Consider the following 20,253-nt stretch of genomic DNA (forward strand, 5'->3'; position numbering starts at 1 on the left):
CATGACTAGCACGTGCACACACGTCCACACGCGCACTAGAAGAATTAAGTGTGTGAACAACGCTTACTCGCATGCCACACGCCCAAGAGGAAGAAGGCGAGTGAACAATGCGCTTCACAAGCAAAAGAAGAATTGAGCGCATGACAACACGTTCTCACGCTCACACCACACACCCCCATGCATAGAAGAAGAATCCAACGTGTGAAAAACATGCACTCACGCACCCTACAAGTATTCATCACAGATGACACACGCTCCAATGTTCTCTAAATGTCTCTAGCGCATTTCATGCACACAACTTCCAGCACAGGAAATATGTGTTGTTTGCTTTTGGATTGTTCAAAATTCTTGATCTTTTTTGGCTCGTACTAAGCCATCTAAAGCCAAATTTGGATGATCAAATAGTGCTTCCAAATTATTTGGATCATTCTGGACTCATCCATAAGGTTGGAACATGTGAAATTTGTCTCAAAATTCTAGATTTGTTTTGGGCTTGATCTGAGCCGTCCAATTTCAATGATTAAATAGTGCTTTCAAATTAGTTGGATCATTCTAGGACTCATCCATATGGTTGGAATTTTGAAATTCAATATTTAAAAAGGCTAATAATTTCCAATTCTTCTGAGAATTAATCTCCTTATAAGTATTATTTTTTTAATGAAGTCAAATTTATCATCTAAGATTTCTATTTTTCATGTTTATTCATGCATATGGTCACTTATATCGCCTATATATATATATTAATATCATGCATATGGCTGATTATACCGCATATTATAATATATAAATAAATAATTACTTATAATATAATAATATAATATTAGGGTTTGTTGGCCCTAAATGTTGATAATCAAAACAGGAGACTCTATTAGTCAAAGTTCAGGAATAAAGGCAAGAACAAGTCAAGATCTGAACAACAGTTGACTTGCTATTGTGACAAGACAGGCCACAAGAGAATACTAAAATCAGGATAGAAAACTGAAAATAATGCTGTGAATATAGTGATTGAAGAAATATATGATGTTTTATTTCTTGCAGTGCATAGTATTGTTAAAAATTGGAAGCATCTTAATAACAACAGTAATTTAATTAGTAGTGTTTTCTGAAAAAGTGTTAGAGGTCATAAAGGATTCATTAGTCTTGGCCGGGGTGAGAGACGGGAGCTACCCTCAACCTCGTGTGATGGGAGTTGTCGGCCAGTTGGGTGTCAAACAGTCCATCTATCAACCTCAGACTCTCGTGTGTAGCCTAGTTGCCCCTCCCCTTGGGCTTCTTGGGCTGGTCTCATTCGTTGCCTTGGGCCTTTGGTTTGCTCGGGACCGTGGACTGGGTCTATTTGGCCTGGCCTGATCCTAGGGGTTAGCCCCCTTTCAAGAGCAGTCCAAACTTAATGCAAAAATGACACAAAAACAACTGGAAAAAGAGAATTTCTAAATTTTAAAAATAGATCTTGTCCAATTGCCAAATGGTCATAAACACACGGATACAAGTATGGCTGAAATGTGTAAATCAGCAGAAACAATTACACATTACAGATAACACTGGCATATGTGGGGGAATAAAAGAGTATCAGGAAGAAATACAATTGACAATCTCAAAGCAGACTGTTGACATATTTTCCGAGGAGCTGATTGGCAAGTGTCTTGTATGCTTTTTCTGTGGGATGATAACTGTCGAAAAAAACATACTTGGAGTCATCTTTACAGGTGTGGGGGTCCAATTGGCTACATAGTATTGATAACTCTACAGTCCCAGTACCACAGCACCCTCTATCTGCAATTTCAAAGCCTGTAAACACCAACGTTTATAAGAATTATTCAACATCCTACAAGAATTTAGATGAAAAATAAGAACCAACCTTTGAAATTATAAGATAATATATTTATTACGTACCGTATTTGTTCGAGTTTTTTATTAGATCAAGCAAAGGGCTGTATACATCAATGTAAACCACCCTTGCGTGAGGGAGATTGTTGCTAAGGCGACGCAGCTCTGCAGCAAGTTTGGCATTGAACATTTTTGCAGCTTGGTTGGGCTCCTCTGCACACTCTTTTCCTAGGCCCCCAACCAAAGTTCTCACCGATGGCACACATCCTACTGGTGGTGCGCCCAAAACACCAATCCTTCTCGATCCCATTCCATACAATTCCTTCAAACCATTATTCATGAGAAAGATCATCATAAGCTACTCATTATTACTTTTACCGTTAGAAAATTTAAATATATATATCGTGGTAGATCGCATTATGTCATACAATTTTTATAGGCGAATTATAAATTTTAGGAATTTTTGAAGATTTTGGTTATACAAAATATATTATATACTATACTCTCACCCAACTTTCATCACATTGTAGTAATAATGTGTTATTATCTATCAACTATAACATCAGTTCTCATTTTTTAAAATAAAAAATTTAAGGATGGATGGATAATGCCACGACTCACATCATTATAACCCTACTACTTTTAACTTGATATGTGCATGATCATCACCAATCATAAGAAAAAGAAGAATATGTACGTACCTTGACAAAGTTAGAAGCCAAATTGACCAAAAGATCAGTGTAAGAAGGGACATCATATTGCAATTTCCTAATTCCAGTAGTAAAATAGGTATTGCCAATGTCGTTGCTGCTTGCTACGAGGAAGGTGAGACTCTTGGCTAATATGAAGTTTGTCCTCTCTTCTCCAACAATTCCTTCCAGCTTCCTTCTATATTGCTGGAAGTCTTGTAGCTGCTGGGATAGTGGTATCACAGACTACTTTTGTTAAAAAAAAAAAAAAACAAAAACAAAAAACAAAAGCAAAATAAATAAATAAATATATATTAATGAGTCTCATAAAAAGTAAATTAATGAACTATAAAAAATGAAAAAAGTACTCATACCGCCATATTTGAGGTCAATGGATCATATCCTGCGCCACCTGAAGCAAAACTTACACCTGTTAGGAGATCTTTAGGCTGCAAAGTTGGGTCCCTAAATGCTGGTAGGAGCTCTTTAATTCCAAGTTCTTCCACTGCAAATAAAATAAATAAACAAGTCAGCATTTTAAAATGATGGAAATAAAAAGGTCAGCTCTTAAAATGTGCAAGCGAAACAAAACCCGAAAGTGAAAGCACATGTCCAACCCCAACAAAGGCCGAAACACTTGCTATTAGAAAATGCTACGACAAGGCCTTAATTTACGAACCCAGTCGTACGGGACACGTGGTTGGTCATGAACATATGCCAGGACCAACTATCCATTCAACTGTCATCGATTGGTACGTAACAGAGGAGGGTATTAAACCTCCGGCCTACTATTAATTATGATATTAAAACAGCTGGTCGGATTTTGAAAAGAATCTCTTAAAAGTTAAAACCTCTCTCTAGGGAGGCGAGAGATCGACTCAGATATTTCAAATAGTAATAAAAAATAATAGTAAAAATATATTAAATAATAGTATAAAATAATAAAAAATAAATAATAATAATAATTTAATGAATAGGCAGTTTAATTTAATTCACCGCCCAACTCCAAATCAAATTATAAATCCCCTACATTTTGCCTGCCTAAAAAACAACGGTTTATCTGCATGACGTATCTAATAAGGACAAGATTAGGGGTTAAGGAACGCAATGGTCGTCGTTTCCAGTGTTCCACAAAGCCAAAAAGAAGTTGTCGCCGGCCAGAGAATGCACAAAAATAGCCCTTCAAAACTATGAATGCAAATGAGAGAGAGAGAGTAGAACCTAGGAAGTCTGAGGGAACTTTGCCATTGGAAAATCTTCCGGTTGGAATTCCTCCCTTGAACTCCCTGCCATAGGGGGGGAAATTGCATTTTGTGAGTGACATGAGATCGTTGTTGTTACCCGTATCAACGATAGAGTCTCCAAACATAATGACTGCTGGAATTGTCTCGTTGCTTGGTAGCTCAATGGCAGCCTCTGTGGTGCAGATCAAAACAGCCAAAGCACAGGAAAGTACGAACAATGTGGTAATTGAGAAAGGCAGGCCGTGTTTCATGTTTTAGGTAAAAATAATATAACTGCTCTAGATTTCTCTTTGATGGAGTTCTTGATCCAAAGTTAGAATCCAAGTAAGAGAGAAGAGACGTCGACGGAGATGATGATCAGTACGGCAGTACTTGTGGCCGTCCGGGGGTCTTCAATAATGTTAGTAATTGGGTACATTTTATACTACACGTAAAGATCATGAAGCCCACTGTTAATGTCATTTATTGCTCAACAAGGTGCAAAATTTATCTAGCTTTGATATGAAACAATTACTGAGAAACCAAGTCAAGTGTAAAAGAAAATAAAATAATATCTCTAGCAGAATACTTCCATCATCTTCAATTAAGGCGCAAAACTAGTCATATTATTTTTAATAAACTTCCTATTAATAGTCTACGATTATTTTATTATTTTACTTAAAATGAAAAGGTATTAATGTAAATTTGAAATTGTTTTTTATTAATGAACATATTGGCTGATTTAAAACAAGCGGTAGAATAGTTAATTGTAAATTAAAGAGTTGCAGCTAGCTAGTTAATGAAATCGCCATTCTTAAAATTCGGTTCTATTTTTTCCACTTGGTGCATTCAGTACTCAATGATAATGAGTTGAAATTTAATAGATTAAAGCTCGATAAACATGGCAAAAATATATATTTACTTTGATATATTTATTTATTTTAGTTCTTATTTAATTGATAATAAGCAATCACGAGGCGGAATTTCATTAACAGTACTTACTTATAACTTTTATGTTCAGAGAACTGAAATCAGCATTAGTAGACTAATTGCATTAATAATCTAAAGGTTCAAAGTTATTAATCCCGTTTTACTATAAGTTAGGGATGGAACCTACACCGACATGCATTTAGGAATTTGGAGCACATGCAAAAAACATTATACATGATGTAAGAATATGTGTCATACATACGTAGGGTAATAATAAAAAAAAATAATAATAAAAAAGAGTACGTAGAGTAATAATTTCCTCTCCATGCATGCATGATGATTAACAGCCACAAATTAAACTGATCAAGTGACAGTGCTCTGAAATGAATTAAATAAAAGCTAAAAATAATAAAAAATGATAAATACACAATACTTTTTACAATATATTTCACAATCATGTTTTAAAATGTAGGATATTATTGAAAAATATCATATAAAAATAATACAAAAATCATTGGTTCCTGTCCTGTCTGGGATGAGCTGCATGGGCTAGGCTGTACATGCATGGGGGAGGGGGGTAATTAAATATTAATGCAATCGAGATTGAGCTACCTGCATATTCTTCTTCCTTCTATCTATCTTCCGTGAGCAGTACTTCACTGCAGGAACTAAGCAGTGACAATGCTTCTAAATTAATATTTTTTTAATCCATGAAACTCAAGGAAACAACCTCACCAAATGCATGGATCGATCCCCACCTTAATTTCCTGATCTTCTCTAGCTAGCACATTAATTAAGGTCAACCTAATTTGGTGATCACATGCTACTTTTATTTGGTCTACATGAAAAATATTGATACCAAACGATTTTTACCATATCGGGATGATAATATTAGAAAAGAGTAATGATACTAGAGAGGGCTCGATAATATTGTGAGGCCTATTCTGATCAGTGGATCTAGGTCGTCAATCAGGCTCCTAACCTATGGTCCCTTGAGAGCTTGGCCCACCCCTAGGGGACTAGTCCATCCTGATCATTGAGAAGATAACTGTTTGAAAATCTATCGGATGAGGAACGCTATCATTTGTATACAGATAAGCTTTTTATGTCAGGATTTGAATTTTAAATAGAAGATAAGTCCATTATCACACGATAATAAGAAATCTCACAGGTTCTATATATACAGAGAACCAAGATTTGTGGAGACTATCTGATTCATTAGTATTGAAAACAGAGCATTCCATTACAATTACTGACTAAGACATCGGAGGTCAAGTTTCCCATAATCCCCAAGCCACTTTAATCTTTGGTTGCAAGTGATTGTAGGTGAGTGTAGGGGTGTCAAATTGTGTTAATGGGTCGTGTTCATATCGTGTCAAGGTATGTGCATTACAGTTAATGGGTCAACCCGAACACGATCCGTTAAGAATTTCATGTCAAAATCCTAAATTCTAACATGACCCATTAAGATAACGGGTTGACACGACCCGCATTATGACCCCGTTAGTGAATCCTACGAAAATGGTAGCATGACACGACCCGTTATGATTCATTTTAACCCATTTATATTAACGGACACGAATATGACCCGTTAACTCGTTTGACCCAATTAATTTTATATAAATATTAAAGTCACAATATCTATAAAAAAAATATAAAACTAACTACAATTACAAAATTACAATCCAAAAATAAATATACCGAAGTTAAAATGAAAATCCCAACAATACTAGATATGATAAACAATAAAATAAAATAACAAACTCACAAAGTCATGCATACTGCGTAGTGCATTGTAAATATTAATATTACAATCTCAAATATAATGATACACATACAAATCTAAACAAATTATGAAACCACAGAAGATGGTGTAGCGTCCTCATTGCTCTTGTTGATGTTCAACTCCATTATATTCTCAGTTAATTCGTCCAAATTCACACTACAAGAAATAAGATTATTTCCGGCCATCACAGTAGCCGGAAATACTATGAAACTTAGCCGCTATTAATTATTTTCGGCTATTTTTAGTTGCCAATGAATAGCCGCTATTAAAGAGCCAAGTAAAAATTTTCCCGGCTACTTTGAGAACTGCCACAAATACTCATTATTTTCGACAAAAATAATAGCCGCAAATGTCATAAAATTTTGTCGCAAAAACTTTTGTCAACATCCTCATCCATAGCCAAATATATTTGCGGCTAAATATTTTTCGCCGCAGATATTATTTTGTGGATAATTTTTTTAGCCGGAAATAGATGCTGAAATTGGGCAAAGATTTATTCCGGCAAATTATTTTCGCCGGAAATACTTGAAACCTCAACTTGTTTATTTTGGTCAGACGTTGTTTTTTACCTAATATTTATTTCCTTTCCTTTATGACAAGTACTTGCTTATTAATAAATTAAAAAATACTATATTGGGAGAAATTTATATTTGCTTGCCAATATGATTTGTATAACCTCAAAGTACATATTTAAAATTCACCACTATCATTGTTTTAAGTTCTACAAAATACCATACAACATGTTACAATGGAATATGAATTTACAAGTGGAATTCTTTCTATATGGGTTTAACTTTGATTCCATCTTTGACAGCTTCTGATATGTTTTTGCTCTATATTTTTTGATATCTTGGTTCAATCCTGTGAAAAACAAGAACACAAAATAGTTCATGAGATTTTGGATTTATATTAACCACCATAAACAAAATGAAATTAGGAAAGACCATCACTTTATATTTAGTTCAAATAAACTATTAAAGGCCATCTCTCCACATGATCATATTGCAACCATATAAGTTTATAGACCACCATCCAGTAATCAGATCAGATACTAAACATTGATTAAAAAAAAGAGACAAAAACCTTAACTTAATAAATTAAAGGCAAGCAACTGACGATGAAAGTAGAATCTAAAAACATAAGAACAAATGTGTGGGAAGCTATCGACTTACTACTCTTCCAAATATGAGAAGTCCTTGCTGAAAAACCCAAAACACTATTGAAAAACAGTCCCTGCTGAAAAACAAATATGGAAGTCTGTGTCTGCACGTGTATTGAACCCAAAACTATACAACCACACACTTATTACATCTTTTCTCTTAAGATTAAGGAACTCCTCTCATATGTAAAGAAAAATATAATGCTCACTTTTTTCAATCCTTAATAAATAAATAAACAAACCACATAGATATTGATATAGGGTCCATATTTAAGCCATCAGAGAAGAAGCTAGTAAATTCTTTGTATGATATATATTTCCAACTTCTTCCAATCCGTAATAAGAAAAAACCACATAGATGTTGATATGGAACTTTATACTTGAGCCATCAGAGAACATTCACTCTTCCAAGACATGGAATAAATAAGATACCGATGAGAACAAGTCCTCAAATGCTCACTCTTCCAAGACAGTTGTCCCCATTATATAATATGACTTTATGAGAGGAAAACAAACTACTGATCATTGTTTTTTTGTGTAAATACTTGCTCATCGTTGCAAGAAGACATTTTTATCCAACAAGCATGTGAATTCTGCAGCAAGTTAGAAATTTTATATTAGTTGTTGAGGGAAAAATGAGCGTATTGGCATATTCTTGTGAAAACTTGTGTAAAATAGTGTTGTAACAAGTGTTGCTGCGGAAAGGCTCAAAGAATGGTCAAAGAAAGTGACTTTGCTCGACCCTCGCTCGACAGAGCGCTCGAGCGAACTTGGGTAGATTGCACCGCTCGACTTTCGCTCGACATACAGCTCGAGCGAACTCAAGCAGATTCAACCGCTCGACCCTTGCTCGACACTGAGCTCGAGCGAACCCAGGCAGAGTGTGTCGCTCGACCCTCGCTCTACACTTAGCTCGAGCGAACTTAGGCAGAGTCGACTGCTCGATACTCGCTCGACAGGTCGCTCGAGCGAACTTTGGCAGATTGTGGCGCTCGACCTTCGCTCGAGCCATTGTTCCAGATCACTTACAATGTAGGGTTTTGAACGCCTCATTTGATGGGAACTATAAATAGAATAGGTTAACTTCTGTTCTAGGTGTGGAGAATCAGAGCAAAAACCCTAAGGGCCTTCAAGAACTTCTTACCCCCATTTGGTTGATTCTCTCTTGGATAAACATTTCTCCACCACAACACATTCAAAATCAACTCTTACTTGAGTCCATTGAAGTGGACATTTTTGTTGGCCGGAAGAGTCCGGAGCTGCTGTTGATGCAGAGATCGAGAGATTCTCGTGAGAAGCTATAGGAAGGTCGGAGTTCCGACACTACATGCGTGTAGAGATCGAGTGGGTCACTCGTGGTATTGCAAGCCAAGTTTAGCTACTACAAAGGTTTTGTGAGTGTCTCTAAATTGGTTGTAACAAACTAAAATTTCTATAGTGGATTTGAGGTGGTGCCTTACACCCGGAGTGGTTTTAGATTTTGAAGATGTTCTTCAAATGAGTTTCCACTCCGTGATCAAAATCATGTGTTGATTATTTGTGTTATTTGATTCATTTATTAACTGCTTGTTTGTCTAATTTTCAAAAGGCCATAAAAATTATATTACACCTATTCACCCCCCCTCTAGGTGTAGTGTTGGGTAGAACCACTGCTTTTTCAATTGGTATCAGAGCGGGTTCACTCCGCTAGGATTTAGTTCCTGAGTGTGATCCTGCTGTAGTGGTTTAAATGGATAGGTCTCAATCACTCACATCTCCACCATTTTTTTATGGAAGCAACTATGCGTATTGGAAAGTTCGAATGAGAGCTTTCCTTAAGTCTGTGGATGAACGAGTGTGGGCTTCCGTAACAAAGGGATGGAAAGAACCGGTTGTAGTCATTGAAGGAGTCCAAACCCCCAAGAGTGTGGAAAATTACTCTAGGGATGAAGTCAATGAGTGTAGTTGGAATAGCAAATGCCTGAATGCAATGTTCATGGCCGTGTCCCAGGAGGAGTTCAAGAGAATCTCCATGTGTGAAAATTGCAAAGAGGCATGAGACATTCTTGAGGTTACCCATGAAGGTACCAAGGCTGTAAAGAATTCTAAACTTCAAATGCTGACCACCAACTTTGAAGAACTTAGGATGAAGGATGATGAAACTTTTGATGGCTTCTATAGCAAACTTAATGATATTGTCAATTCTCGTTTTAATTTAGGGGATAGAATTCCTGAGGACATAATTGTGAGAAAAGTCCTTAGATCTCTTCCTGAGAGGTTTCGTCCCAAAGTCACTGCAATAGAAGAAAGCAAAGACTTGGACGACATGAGAATTGAAGAGTTGGTGGGTTCCTTACAAACCTATGAACATACTCTTCCTATGGATAAGAAAAACAAGTCCATAGCCCTCAATGCTATTAGAGAGGAGTCTGGGGAATCTTCTGACGAACTTGCCATGAGTGACAAGGAGATAGCATTTTATGCAAAAAAATTCAGGAAGATGTTTGCCCAGAAAAACCCAAGACAGGAGAAGAGAAGGTTCAAGGGTTTCAATGGAGGTTCTAGTTCAGAAAACTGAGAAGGGAGGTATAAGCGAGAAACTAGAGCTGTCAATGATAATATTCAGTGCCATGAATGTCATGGTTTTGGTCACATTCGACTTGAGTGTGCGAATTACAAAAAGGCCAAAGAGAAAGCTAATGCTGCTTCCTTGACTGATAGTGAGTCTGAGTCAGGTGACTCACAAGAGAGTTCTCCCAGGAAGAAAAATCTTAACTATATGGCTTTCACTTCCTCTGTTGTAGGGAAAAGTCATAGCAGTGAATCTGTGGTTGAAATTGAGAGTGTTTCTGAAAATGAATCCGGGGATGAAGATGATTTGCAGGAAATCTATGAAAAGTTGTATAAGGAATGTGTGAAATTGAGAAAACTTAATAAAGCACATATTGAGGAAATAGATTTATGCAAAAGAGAAAATGAAGGACTTCAAGGCAAACTAAGAGAAGCCATTGGTCTAACAGATGAGTTACAAAAGAGGAATGTGACTTTGGAGGATAAAGTGACAACTCATGAAAATGAGCTAACTTTGTTAAATATTAAGTTGCAGAAATTCTCCATTGGGACAAACCAGCTTGACAAACTCCTAAGTTTAGGAAAGTCCTCTAGTGATAAGAGTGGTTTAGGCTATTTTAAAGAGAATCCTGATGCTCCTTCAAGCTCAAAAGCCTTTTGTAAAAATGTGAGAACCACAGTGTTTGTTCCTGAAATGACTGAGAAAAGGAAGGCTCATCCATCTGAAAAGGGTAAGAAGCCTATGCAAGCGCAAAAGTCTGTTCCTCCTCCCAAAAGACAAGGCGCTCGCAACATGAGCCCCATATGTCATCACTGTGGGAAGTTAGGCCATATTAGACCAAACTGTTTTAAATTAATGAGTCATTTTGTGCATGCTCCTGCATTCGTTAACAGTAGAACTGCTTATCCTTCTGGAAGGTGTAAGAATTACATGAATGACCCTAAGAATGTCTCAACTTTCTTGAGACAAATGGTTCACAAAGCAAGCCCCTTGTGTCATCATTGTGGTAAGATTGGTCACATCCGACCAAACTGTTTTGAGCTTAGGAGGCATACCAAGAGAATTGAAAAGCCCTTCTCAGGAAAATGGATACCAAGGTGGATCATCCAAAAGGGAAAGACGCAAGCCACACATGGCTTTGGTGCGGTAGACTGACAGGTATGCATTACATACATAACATGCATTACATGTTGTTCATACACTTTCATTTTTTTTGTTGTTGTTGATGTTTGGGTTGTATTTGTTAGCTGTTTAGTTTCATTGTCATTGATTGCTGCCCCTACATGCACTCCATGATTGCGCTATATAATAGTGGAGTTGTTAATTCTAAAATCTAGGTGCATGTATCTTTTGAGATTTGTATCATATACCTATGTTTTACAAAGGTTTGGAACATGAGTATCTCATGTAATCTGTGACTGGCATCACACACTTCACTCCAAATTCGGTCAATTGACATTTCACCACTTGTGAGTTTATTGGGGAGGCAATCAAAAGTGGTAGGAAGCTCTATCTTCATACAGAATTGACCACGGGCTAGATGACCTCATCATGGTTCGTTTGTGAAAAAAAAATATGTATCTCAAAAAGAAAAGAAAAAGTGAAGTTGTAATAATAAAAAAAAGGGTGAAAAACAGAATAAGTTTTCTGTTTTCTTGAACATACTGAAACAAGTATTTAAACAGAAAGATTCAGGTTCTAGCAGCATTGGGTTTGACTTTCTGTATCTTGAATGAGCTTCCCAAGCACTTATGGTTTCATGTTCAGCCCAACCCCGCTCACGCCTTACGGTTGAAATTTCTTGATTGAGCAAGGACCGCTTTAAACACGCACGTTTATATTACTTGTGATACTTTGTTTTTAACTGCGTGTTTTATGGGAATATGATGCTCCTCTATATTTGATATGTACTCTTGGTGTGAAAATTGACATTCCCAGTATTTGTCCAAGTCATGTGAGTGTTGTGTGCTTCAAAACTGGGCAAAATGTGTTTTTCTGGTGGTCTCGCTCGACCCTCGCTCGACTCCGCTCGAGCAAAAACCGCTCGATAGCCGCTCGAGGGTTTTAAGTTCGCTCGAGCGAACGCCTGTTATAAAAGTCGAGCGCCGCTCGAGCCGCTCGAGCAGACTGCTCTGTTTCATGCTTTTTCCCCCTCCTGTGCGATTTTCTTCATTCTTTTCTCAAATTTCTTCGTTTAATTGAGTGTTTTCCTTCCGAAATCATCTCCAAATCAAGGTAAAGCCTTTTCTCTTGTGTATTTTCATGATTTGGTGCTTGTATTTTGGTTGTTTTCCGTGTGTTGTGCATAGGGGTTTCGGATTCGGTTTTTGAGATTTTTCTTCGATTGTTTTCCATTTCTTTTGGTTTATTGAGGCTATTGTGGAGCCATTGTTGGGATTTTGAGTGTATTTAGGAGGTTTTTGGAACTCCCATGGGCTTATGCTCGAGTTTCCCACTTGGATGCACTCCAAGTGTTCGATAAAATCCCTAAATGAAGTTTGTATTCTCTTTTTCATCATGCATTGGCATAGCATTGTGCCCATATCTATTTCATGTCTATCCTAGGTTTGGGACATCGTTTAACTAGGATTGCATTGGGTTTGAAGGTGTTTTGGTTTAGAAGTGGCATTGACTTGCATGTGGGTTGTCATTGCATATGTGTCATGCACATGGGTTGGCATTAGCATGCATGTTGGTCATTCACATGAGTTGGCATTGGCATGCATATGGGACACTTTGAACTAGGCATTTATCATTGTTTTGAAAATGAAGAGTGGCATAGGGCATGCACCAAGTCCTACATTGTCGGTTGGCATTGTTGTGTCAGCATGCATGCATTCATCACATCTTTGCATTGCCTTAGCCTTGTCTAATGTCTTTGACTCTGTCTACAGCCGAAACCATGTCTCGACCTGTTCGTCCTCGCCAAAACCCCCCTGCACCCGCTCAAGCTCACTTCCATAGTGCCCGGGCCCAAGAGTTGTATTCTCAGAATTTTTCGCATCGTACTCCCATAGTCGAGCGTGAAGTGGCCTTAGGTGAGTTTACCGAGACTATCATTCCCCGCATTTTTGAGTCTCGTCAGTGGCAGGCATTGACCACTGGTCATCCCACTCCTTCTGTGGAGTTGGTTAGGGAGTTTTACTCCAATATTCATGACGTGTCTGTTGATGACTCGTTTGAAGTCAGTCTCCGGAACGTTGTTTTCCGAGTAACTCCGGGCATGATAGCGACTCTGCTAAATGCCTCTCGTGTGTCCTATCCCGAGTTTCCCTACTCACGGACATCTCTTCCCAGTCCACAAGTCATTGCTAGTTGTCTTTGTGGTCGGCCTAGTAGTTGGGAAGGGACAACCCCTATTTCAACTGCTCATTTTACCCCTGATCACCTCATTCTCAGTAGGATTGTTCTTACGAACTTAGATCCTACTGGTCATAATAGTGATGTGGGTTTTGATCGTGCCCTTCTGCTGTATGCCTTGATCAATGGTGTCTCCATTGATCTAGGAAGTCTTTTGTGTCGCGTTATTATTGAGGCGTATCGGTCCTCTAAAACACGGACTGGTTTGCCCTTACCGTGTTTAATAACCCGACTAGCCCTCTCCCAGTCTGTTGCTTTTCTCAGGAGCCTAGAATTTCACTTAAGGCCCCTATTGGTCGTACGACGGTCCAGCTAAGTCGTGCTCACATAACTCCACACCCTCTCCGTGTTGAGCACCCTCCCGCTCCCTCCTCTCAGCCTTCGAGCTCCCGACCATTTAGTTCTCAGCCGTCTACCTCGACCCCATCCAGCTCTCAGCCATCTTCCTCAGCCCCCGGTTCGTCGGAGCCCAGCCTTCAGCAGGTACTTGAGTATCTAGCTCGCCTTGACGCCCGGTTCGACAGCCTTGAGGTGAAAGTTGATAACCTGCAGCAACTTATGACTCAACGCTTCAACGACATCGAGAGGCAGCTCAATGAGGATGATGAGGATGCCGATGGTGATGATTGAGACCCTTGGCCTCTTGTGACAAAAAGGGGGAGATATTGTTGAGGGGGAGTAGTACAGTAGTATTAACTCAGGGGGAGTGTTACTAACACATTTTTTTGGGGGAACAACAGCTTTTGGTTATGTCTGTTGGATTATATCTCTTGTTAGCTACTGTTGTTTGACTAATGTTTCTTGAACTCAATCTCTGATTTGTTGCTTAATGAAATATTTCTTTTCTAAAACCTGTACTTGACATGACTGTTCATGAATTACGATTTGAGAATTGCAAATATGTTTTTGTGCATATGTGAATGGGTATGTTTAACCGTTTGCTAAGCGTGTGCAGAAATATTTCAACATGTTCAAGAATATGGATCTAGTTGGGTGTGCTAGGATTAAGTCATGTGTATAGGATAGAGGTTTTGTCACAGAAATGCCAAAGGGGGAGATTGTTAAGGGAAAAATGAGCGTATTGACATATTCTTGTGAAAACCTATGTAAAATAGTGTTGTAACAAGTGTTGCTGCGGAAAGGCTCGAAGAATGGTCAAAGAAAGTGACTTCGCTCGACCCTCGCTCGACAGAGCGCTCGAGCGAACTTGGGCAGATTGCACTGCTCGACCTTCGCTCGACATACAGCTCGAGCGAACTCAAGCAGATTCAACCGCTCAACCCTCGCTCGACACTGAGCTCGAGCGAACCCAGGCAGAGTGTGTCACTCGACCCTCGCTCGACACTGAACTCGAGCGAACTCAGGCAGAGTCGACCGCTTGATACTCGCTCGACAGGTCGCTCGAGCGAACTTTGGCAGATTGTGGCGCTCGACCTTCGCTCGACACTTTGCTCGAGCCAATATTCTAGATCACTTACAATGTAGGGTTTTGAATAGGGGTGCTACCCGCACCATACGGTGCGGGGTAGCCCCCCCCCCCCCCCCCCCCCCCCGCCCCCGCATGGGGCGGATGGGGAAAATCCACCCCGTCCCCCGCCTCCGGTGTGCGGGGGCGGGGTACCCCGTCCCGCATGACGGGGTACGGGGTGGGGGGCCAGTCCGTCCGGCCCCCCGCACCCCCCTTCTGGGCCTTGGGCCCAGAGGCAATTTCTGGGCTATTTTGGGCCCAGAAGCAATTTCTGGGCCATTTTGGGCCCAGAAATCTCAACAATGGGCCATTTTGGGCCCATAAAATTATAAGTAAAAAAGAAAAAAAATTTTCCGAAATTTAAAAGAAAAAAAAAAGTGTTATGTCTAAGAGTCTAATACGTAATAAACTAATAATAATAACTAAGCTATTACAAAATTGAAAGGCTAAACAATTACAAAATTACAAACATAAAAGTGTCCAAAGGACATTGTATCAACATTACAAATTATTGAATACAAAATTTTTACAAATCATTAAAAATTGATCATTCTAAAGAGGTTTGTCAGCTGTGGCTTGTCTTTGAGTCAAGAGGTGTGACAGTTGGAGCGGCCCGGGCTTGAACACATTTTTATGTTGCAGAGGTGCTAGACGTCTCATGTGTTACTACAAAAATTAATATTAAAATTAATAACGATGAAATGGAAATGAATATAAAAAAATTAAAATAATAAAATAAAAAATAATTACCAGATGGTCCAAATCCAGACTGATCACCACCCTCATCGGTCTCCTTAAAATCTAAAATATCCGGAACATGAATATCCCTTCCTATCGTCCAACTCTGTGTGCATGCCTCTACAGTTGTAGGAGACAATGAACTACGGAAAGGATCCAATATATGACCTCCGGTACTAAAGGCTGACTCTGAGGCAACGGTGCTAATAGGGATGGCCAAAATACAGCGGGCAATCTCAGAAATGATGGGATATTTCTTTGAGGCATTCTTCCACCATCCTAATATATCGAAATGATCATCATCATCTTGGACCATATCCGCTGACAAATAGTTGTCTAACTCAGAAACGACCTCTGTAGATTGATGGACTAGTGTGGGATTCTGTACGAGGGTCTTAGTCCACGGCATTCTGCGCTTCTTTGTAGGAGGCCCGATCACGATGTCTGTAGAAGGAGTTGGGGTCGGTGTATGTGTCTTCGATGTAGTACCACCCTTAATTGCCATAAACTCGTCATACAATTTTTTCAGGGTATCTCGGGCCAATTCACCAATAATGTCAGTCCATACCTGATCGTGAACAAGTCCCAACCCATATAACAAGCCTGAAACTTTTAGACGGGGATCAAGAATAACAGCCACATATAAGAAAATATTCATTCTAGTCAAATCTCCCCAATACTTGTCATATTTTAGCATCATGGAACTTGCCATCCTCCTCATCCTTTCATTGGAACCCCTACGCATATCTTCTAATTCTTCTTTTACCCTACATATTTGTTGACAAAACCCATGGGATGTAGGGTACAAAGAACCAGATATATTCAACGTGACATCATAAAATAATCCAAGAAAATCAATGAAAGTAGAAACTACCACCCAATCATCATCATTAGGCTTTCGTGATCCCCCGTGCTCATCAAAGTATTTGACATATTGGATGTCTTCATCACCCAATAATTGAAAGGCTGCCTTATATTCCTGGGCCGCCTCCAACATCAAGAAGGTTGAGTTCCATCTGGTAGGAACATCAGTACAAAGACCCTTCTTCGATGTTATGCCCGCAGCCTTTGCAGCAACTTTGAATTTCTCCAATCTTGAAGGAGAAGACCTCACCCATTTCACAGCCATTCTAACTCGGGCAACCGAGTCATCAACATCTTTCAACCCCTCAGTCACAATTAAATTCAAAATATGTGCAGCACATCTAACATGCAAGTATTCACCACCCAAGAATGTCTTATTTGCATCTTTAAGATAATTCTTTAGATATCCCAATGCGACATCATTAGATGACGCATTATCAACTGACACAGACAAAACCTTTTCCAACCCCCACTCCTTTATTGCGGCCTCCAATGCCTTCCCAATTGTCTCACCCTTATGATCAGTTATTTGACAAAATTTAATAATCTTTTTGTGCAGAACCCAATCAGCATCAACAAAATGCACAGTCAACGACATGTAATTCATATTTTGGATAGAAGTCCAAGTATCGGTAGTGAGGCAAACTACCAAACCCGCGAGTTGGCCCCTCAAAACATCTTTATCACGAAGGTACATCTTCTTAATATCCTTTGCCACGGTGTGACGAGAAGGAAGTACAAATCTGGGTTCCAACTCTTGGACAAATTCTTGGAACCCTTTACCCTCCACAAACTGAAAAGGCAGCTCGTCCATGATAATCATACGAGCTAACTTCCTTCTACACTCATCGGGGTTATACTTCGTATACCCCTTCAATGTTGGCCCCCCGGCCCCACTACTCCCATCAGCCATTTTAATATCTAGTCTAGATTGGCCTTTCTCTACTAAGGATTTTAATATTGGACTCTTCTTGCATTGTTCGTCTAGATGGACCTTCAGCTGGGATGTACCATGTTTCCTATAGTGACATCCATACATTTTCCCACAGTGATTACATTTAGCTTGTGGGTTGTTGGGGTCCCCACCCTCTAGTTTGGTAAAGTGTTGCCAAACTATAGATACAGGTTTCTTGCCCTGTGTGGGCTTCGGAGCAGGGCAAGGTGTACTCGTTATAGGGGTAGGAGTAGGGTTAGTTTCTGGGGTAGGGGTGTTGGCTGGGGAAGGCGAGCTATCACTGAAATCCGAAGACATTCCTGATTTTCCAACAAAAAAAAAAAAAAAAAAATTCAAAGTACAATCCAACACAATCAGCAAAAACTACATTCATAACTATTATTGATGTATTAAGTACATTTTATATATAATGATGATAATATGAATGGCTACACTATAATAAGTTTTTACACCTCATATAAGCAATTCCAAATAATTTGATTAGGAAGAGTCGAAGAGAGATGCTTCATATTTTTAATAGGCATTATTTTAATAGGCCACTTTAATAGGCATTATTTTAATAGGCCACTTTAAAATAGGCATTATTTTAATAGGCCACTTTAAAATACATTTTTTAATAGACATTATATTCTTCTCTCTTTTCTCTTTTTGATTTTATATAATTTTCAAATTGATTTTTTTTGAAACAATTTTAATTATCTAATAGTTATAATTATTTAAAACTTTTAAATAAAACAAAAAGTGCTTGATAATATGCTTGATAATATGCTTCATAGTTTTGTTCTCTCATTTTTACTTTTCATATATTTAATTTTATAAAATTCATTTCTTAATAGTTACTGACATTAATATTAGTATATTGGTATATTTTTTAATTTTTTAAAATCTTGAAAGATGTTTAAAAAATATGAAAATGAGATATATGTTAAAAAAAATAGTTTATTTACCACATGACAAAAGAAATAATAATTTATGACAGAAAAATATATATTTTTCCGAAATTTACTATCTTACTAAAAAAACTATCTTATTAAATTTTCACTTTAATAAGAAAATTTATTTTAAATATTATAATATTTTCATCTCTTAATTTTTGTCCAATCATTTATCTCTATTCCAACGTCTAAAAAATATAAAAATAAAAGCAACATTCATAACAAGTAACAACTCAAAAAATGCAACTCTGATAAAAATACATTTAAAACTTTTCAATTAGAATATATAAACTTCGTGACATTTTTTTTAATGAAAATTTAATTTTGATTTAGGGGTTGAAACCCCTAAATCAAAATTAGGGTTTCGGATTGGAACCCCAATCCGAAACCCTAACCCCTAAATTGATTTAGGGGTTTCAATCATGAAACCCCCAAATCAATTTAGGGGTCCGAATCACAATGAAATTAACAAAAAAAAAAAAAAAAAACAATCCATTCAATCGGGAATCCAAACAATCACACAATCCGAAGACATCCACAGCACACAATCCAAACAATCCCATCCTCCATCTCCGATTCAACCCCATCCTACCTCCAATCTCCGATCAAAACTAAATAAAAAATAAAAAATAATAACCAAACGGAGAAAATCAAAAGGGGAGGAGAAATGTTACTGTGCGGCGTGCGGCGTGCGTCCGGCCTCGTGCGTCGTGCGAGAGAGAGGGATGATGGAATACGTGCGGTGGCCGGACTGGTTGCCGGTGGGAGGAGGGAACACCGAATGGATTAGGCCGAAGGGGGTGAAGCCGTGTAGGGACTTGGGAGGGGAGGGGAGGGGAGGGGAGGGGAATCAGGGGATCGGGGGGGGTTGGGTTATGGGTTAGGGTATTTAGAGAAACGGCGCCGTTTTGTCCACTACAAAACGGCGCCGTTTCTCTTATATAACTTATATATATATAATATATATAATATATTATATATTTATATTATATATATATATATAGGTGCGGGGCGGGGGAAACACGGACCGGGGAGGGTCCGTTTCCGTCCCCCGCCTCCGCTGGGGGTTGGGATACAGGCCGGGGCCCCCCGCCCCGGCCCTAACGGTGCGGGGCGCCCCGCCCCGCCCTATGCGGGGGCGGGGCAAACGGGGCGGGGTAGCGGGTTCCGGGGCCCCGCTGCCCACCCCTAGTTTTGAACACCTCATTTGATGGGAACTATAAATAGAACAGGTTAACTTCTGTTCTAGGTGTGGAGAATCAGAGCAAAAACCCTAAAGGCCTCCAAGAATTTCTTACCCCCATTTGGTTGATTCTCTCTTGGATAAACATTTCTCCACCACAACACATTCAAAATCAACTCTTACTTGAGTCCATTGAAGTGGACATTTTTGTTGGCCGGAAGAGTCCGGAGCTGCCGTTAATGCAGAGATCGAGAGGTTCTCGTGGGAAGCTATAGGAAGGTCGGAGTTCCGACACTACATGCATGTAGAGATCGAGTGGGTCACTCGTGGTGTTGCAAGCCAAGTTTAGCTACTACAAAGGTTTTGTGAGTGTCTCTAAATTGATTGTAACAAACTAAAATTTTTATAGTGGATTTGAGGTGGTGCCTTACACCCAGAGTGGTTTTAGATTTTGAAGATGTTCTTCAAATGAGTTTCCACTCCGTGATCAAAATTATGTGTTGATTATTTGTGTTATTTGATTCATTTATTAACTGCTTGTTTGTCTAATTTTCAAAAGGTCATAAAAATTATATTACACCTATT

The 20,253-nt window shown here is 38.7% G+C and overlaps 1 protein-coding gene and 1 long non-coding RNA gene across 4 annotated transcripts; both read right to left on the minus strand.

Moving 5' to 3' along the window:
• Positions 1-1,414: 1,414 nt before the first annotated feature.
• On the minus strand, positions 1,415-4,155 carry LOC122314991 (GDSL esterase/lipase EXL3-like). Of its 3 annotated transcripts, none has more exons than XM_043130657.1 (5): positions 3,738-4,155; positions 2,891-3,021; positions 2,529-2,738; positions 1,894-2,149; positions 1,415-1,788 (listed from the first exon to the last, which is right to left on the minus strand). In XM_043130657.1, the coding sequence occupies exons 1-5, from the start codon at positions 4,009-4,011 to the stop codon at positions 1,595-1,597; spliced, it is 1,065 nt and encodes a 354-aa protein (XP_042986591.1). In that variant the 5' UTR covers positions 4,012-4,155; the 3' UTR covers positions 1,415-1,594. The 3 variants fall into 3 exon arrangements, with proteins under 3 accessions (XP_042986591.1, XP_042986590.1, XP_042986589.1); XM_043130656.1 differs by having other exon boundaries at positions 2,529-2,741; XM_043130655.1 differs by having other exon boundaries at positions 2,529-2,762.
• Positions 4,156-7,121: 2,966 nt separating this feature from the next.
• Positions 7,122-7,679, minus strand: LOC122314992. The gene is made up of 2 exons (XR_006243923.1): positions 7,628-7,679; positions 7,122-7,316 (listed from the first exon to the last, which is right to left on the minus strand). It is a non-coding gene; the product is annotated as an uncharacterized LOC122314992 (long non-coding RNA).
• Between the last annotated feature and the right edge of the window lie 12,574 nt (positions 7,680-20,253).

The sequence above is a fragment of the Carya illinoinensis genome, chromosome 7, assembly GCF_018687715.1.
Source record: "Carya illinoinensis cultivar Pawnee chromosome 7, C.illinoinensisPawnee_v1, whole genome shotgun sequence".
Taxonomy (NCBI): Eukaryota; Viridiplantae; Streptophyta; class Magnoliopsida; order Fagales; family Juglandaceae; genus Carya; species Carya illinoinensis.

Coding starts and splice junctions, on each gene's coding strand:
- LOC122314991 (XM_043130655.1), bottom strand. CDS start 4,011: ATGAAACACGGCCTGCCTTTCTCAATTACCACATTGTTCGTACTTTCC. Junction 2,763..2,890: donor CATTGACCTCAAATATGGCG/GTATGAGTACTT, acceptor TAACAAAAGTAG/TCTGTGATACCACTATCCCA. Junction 2,150..2,528: donor TGGCTTCTAACTTTGTCAAG/GTACGTACATAT, acceptor AATGGTTTGAAG/GAATTGTATGGAATGGGATC.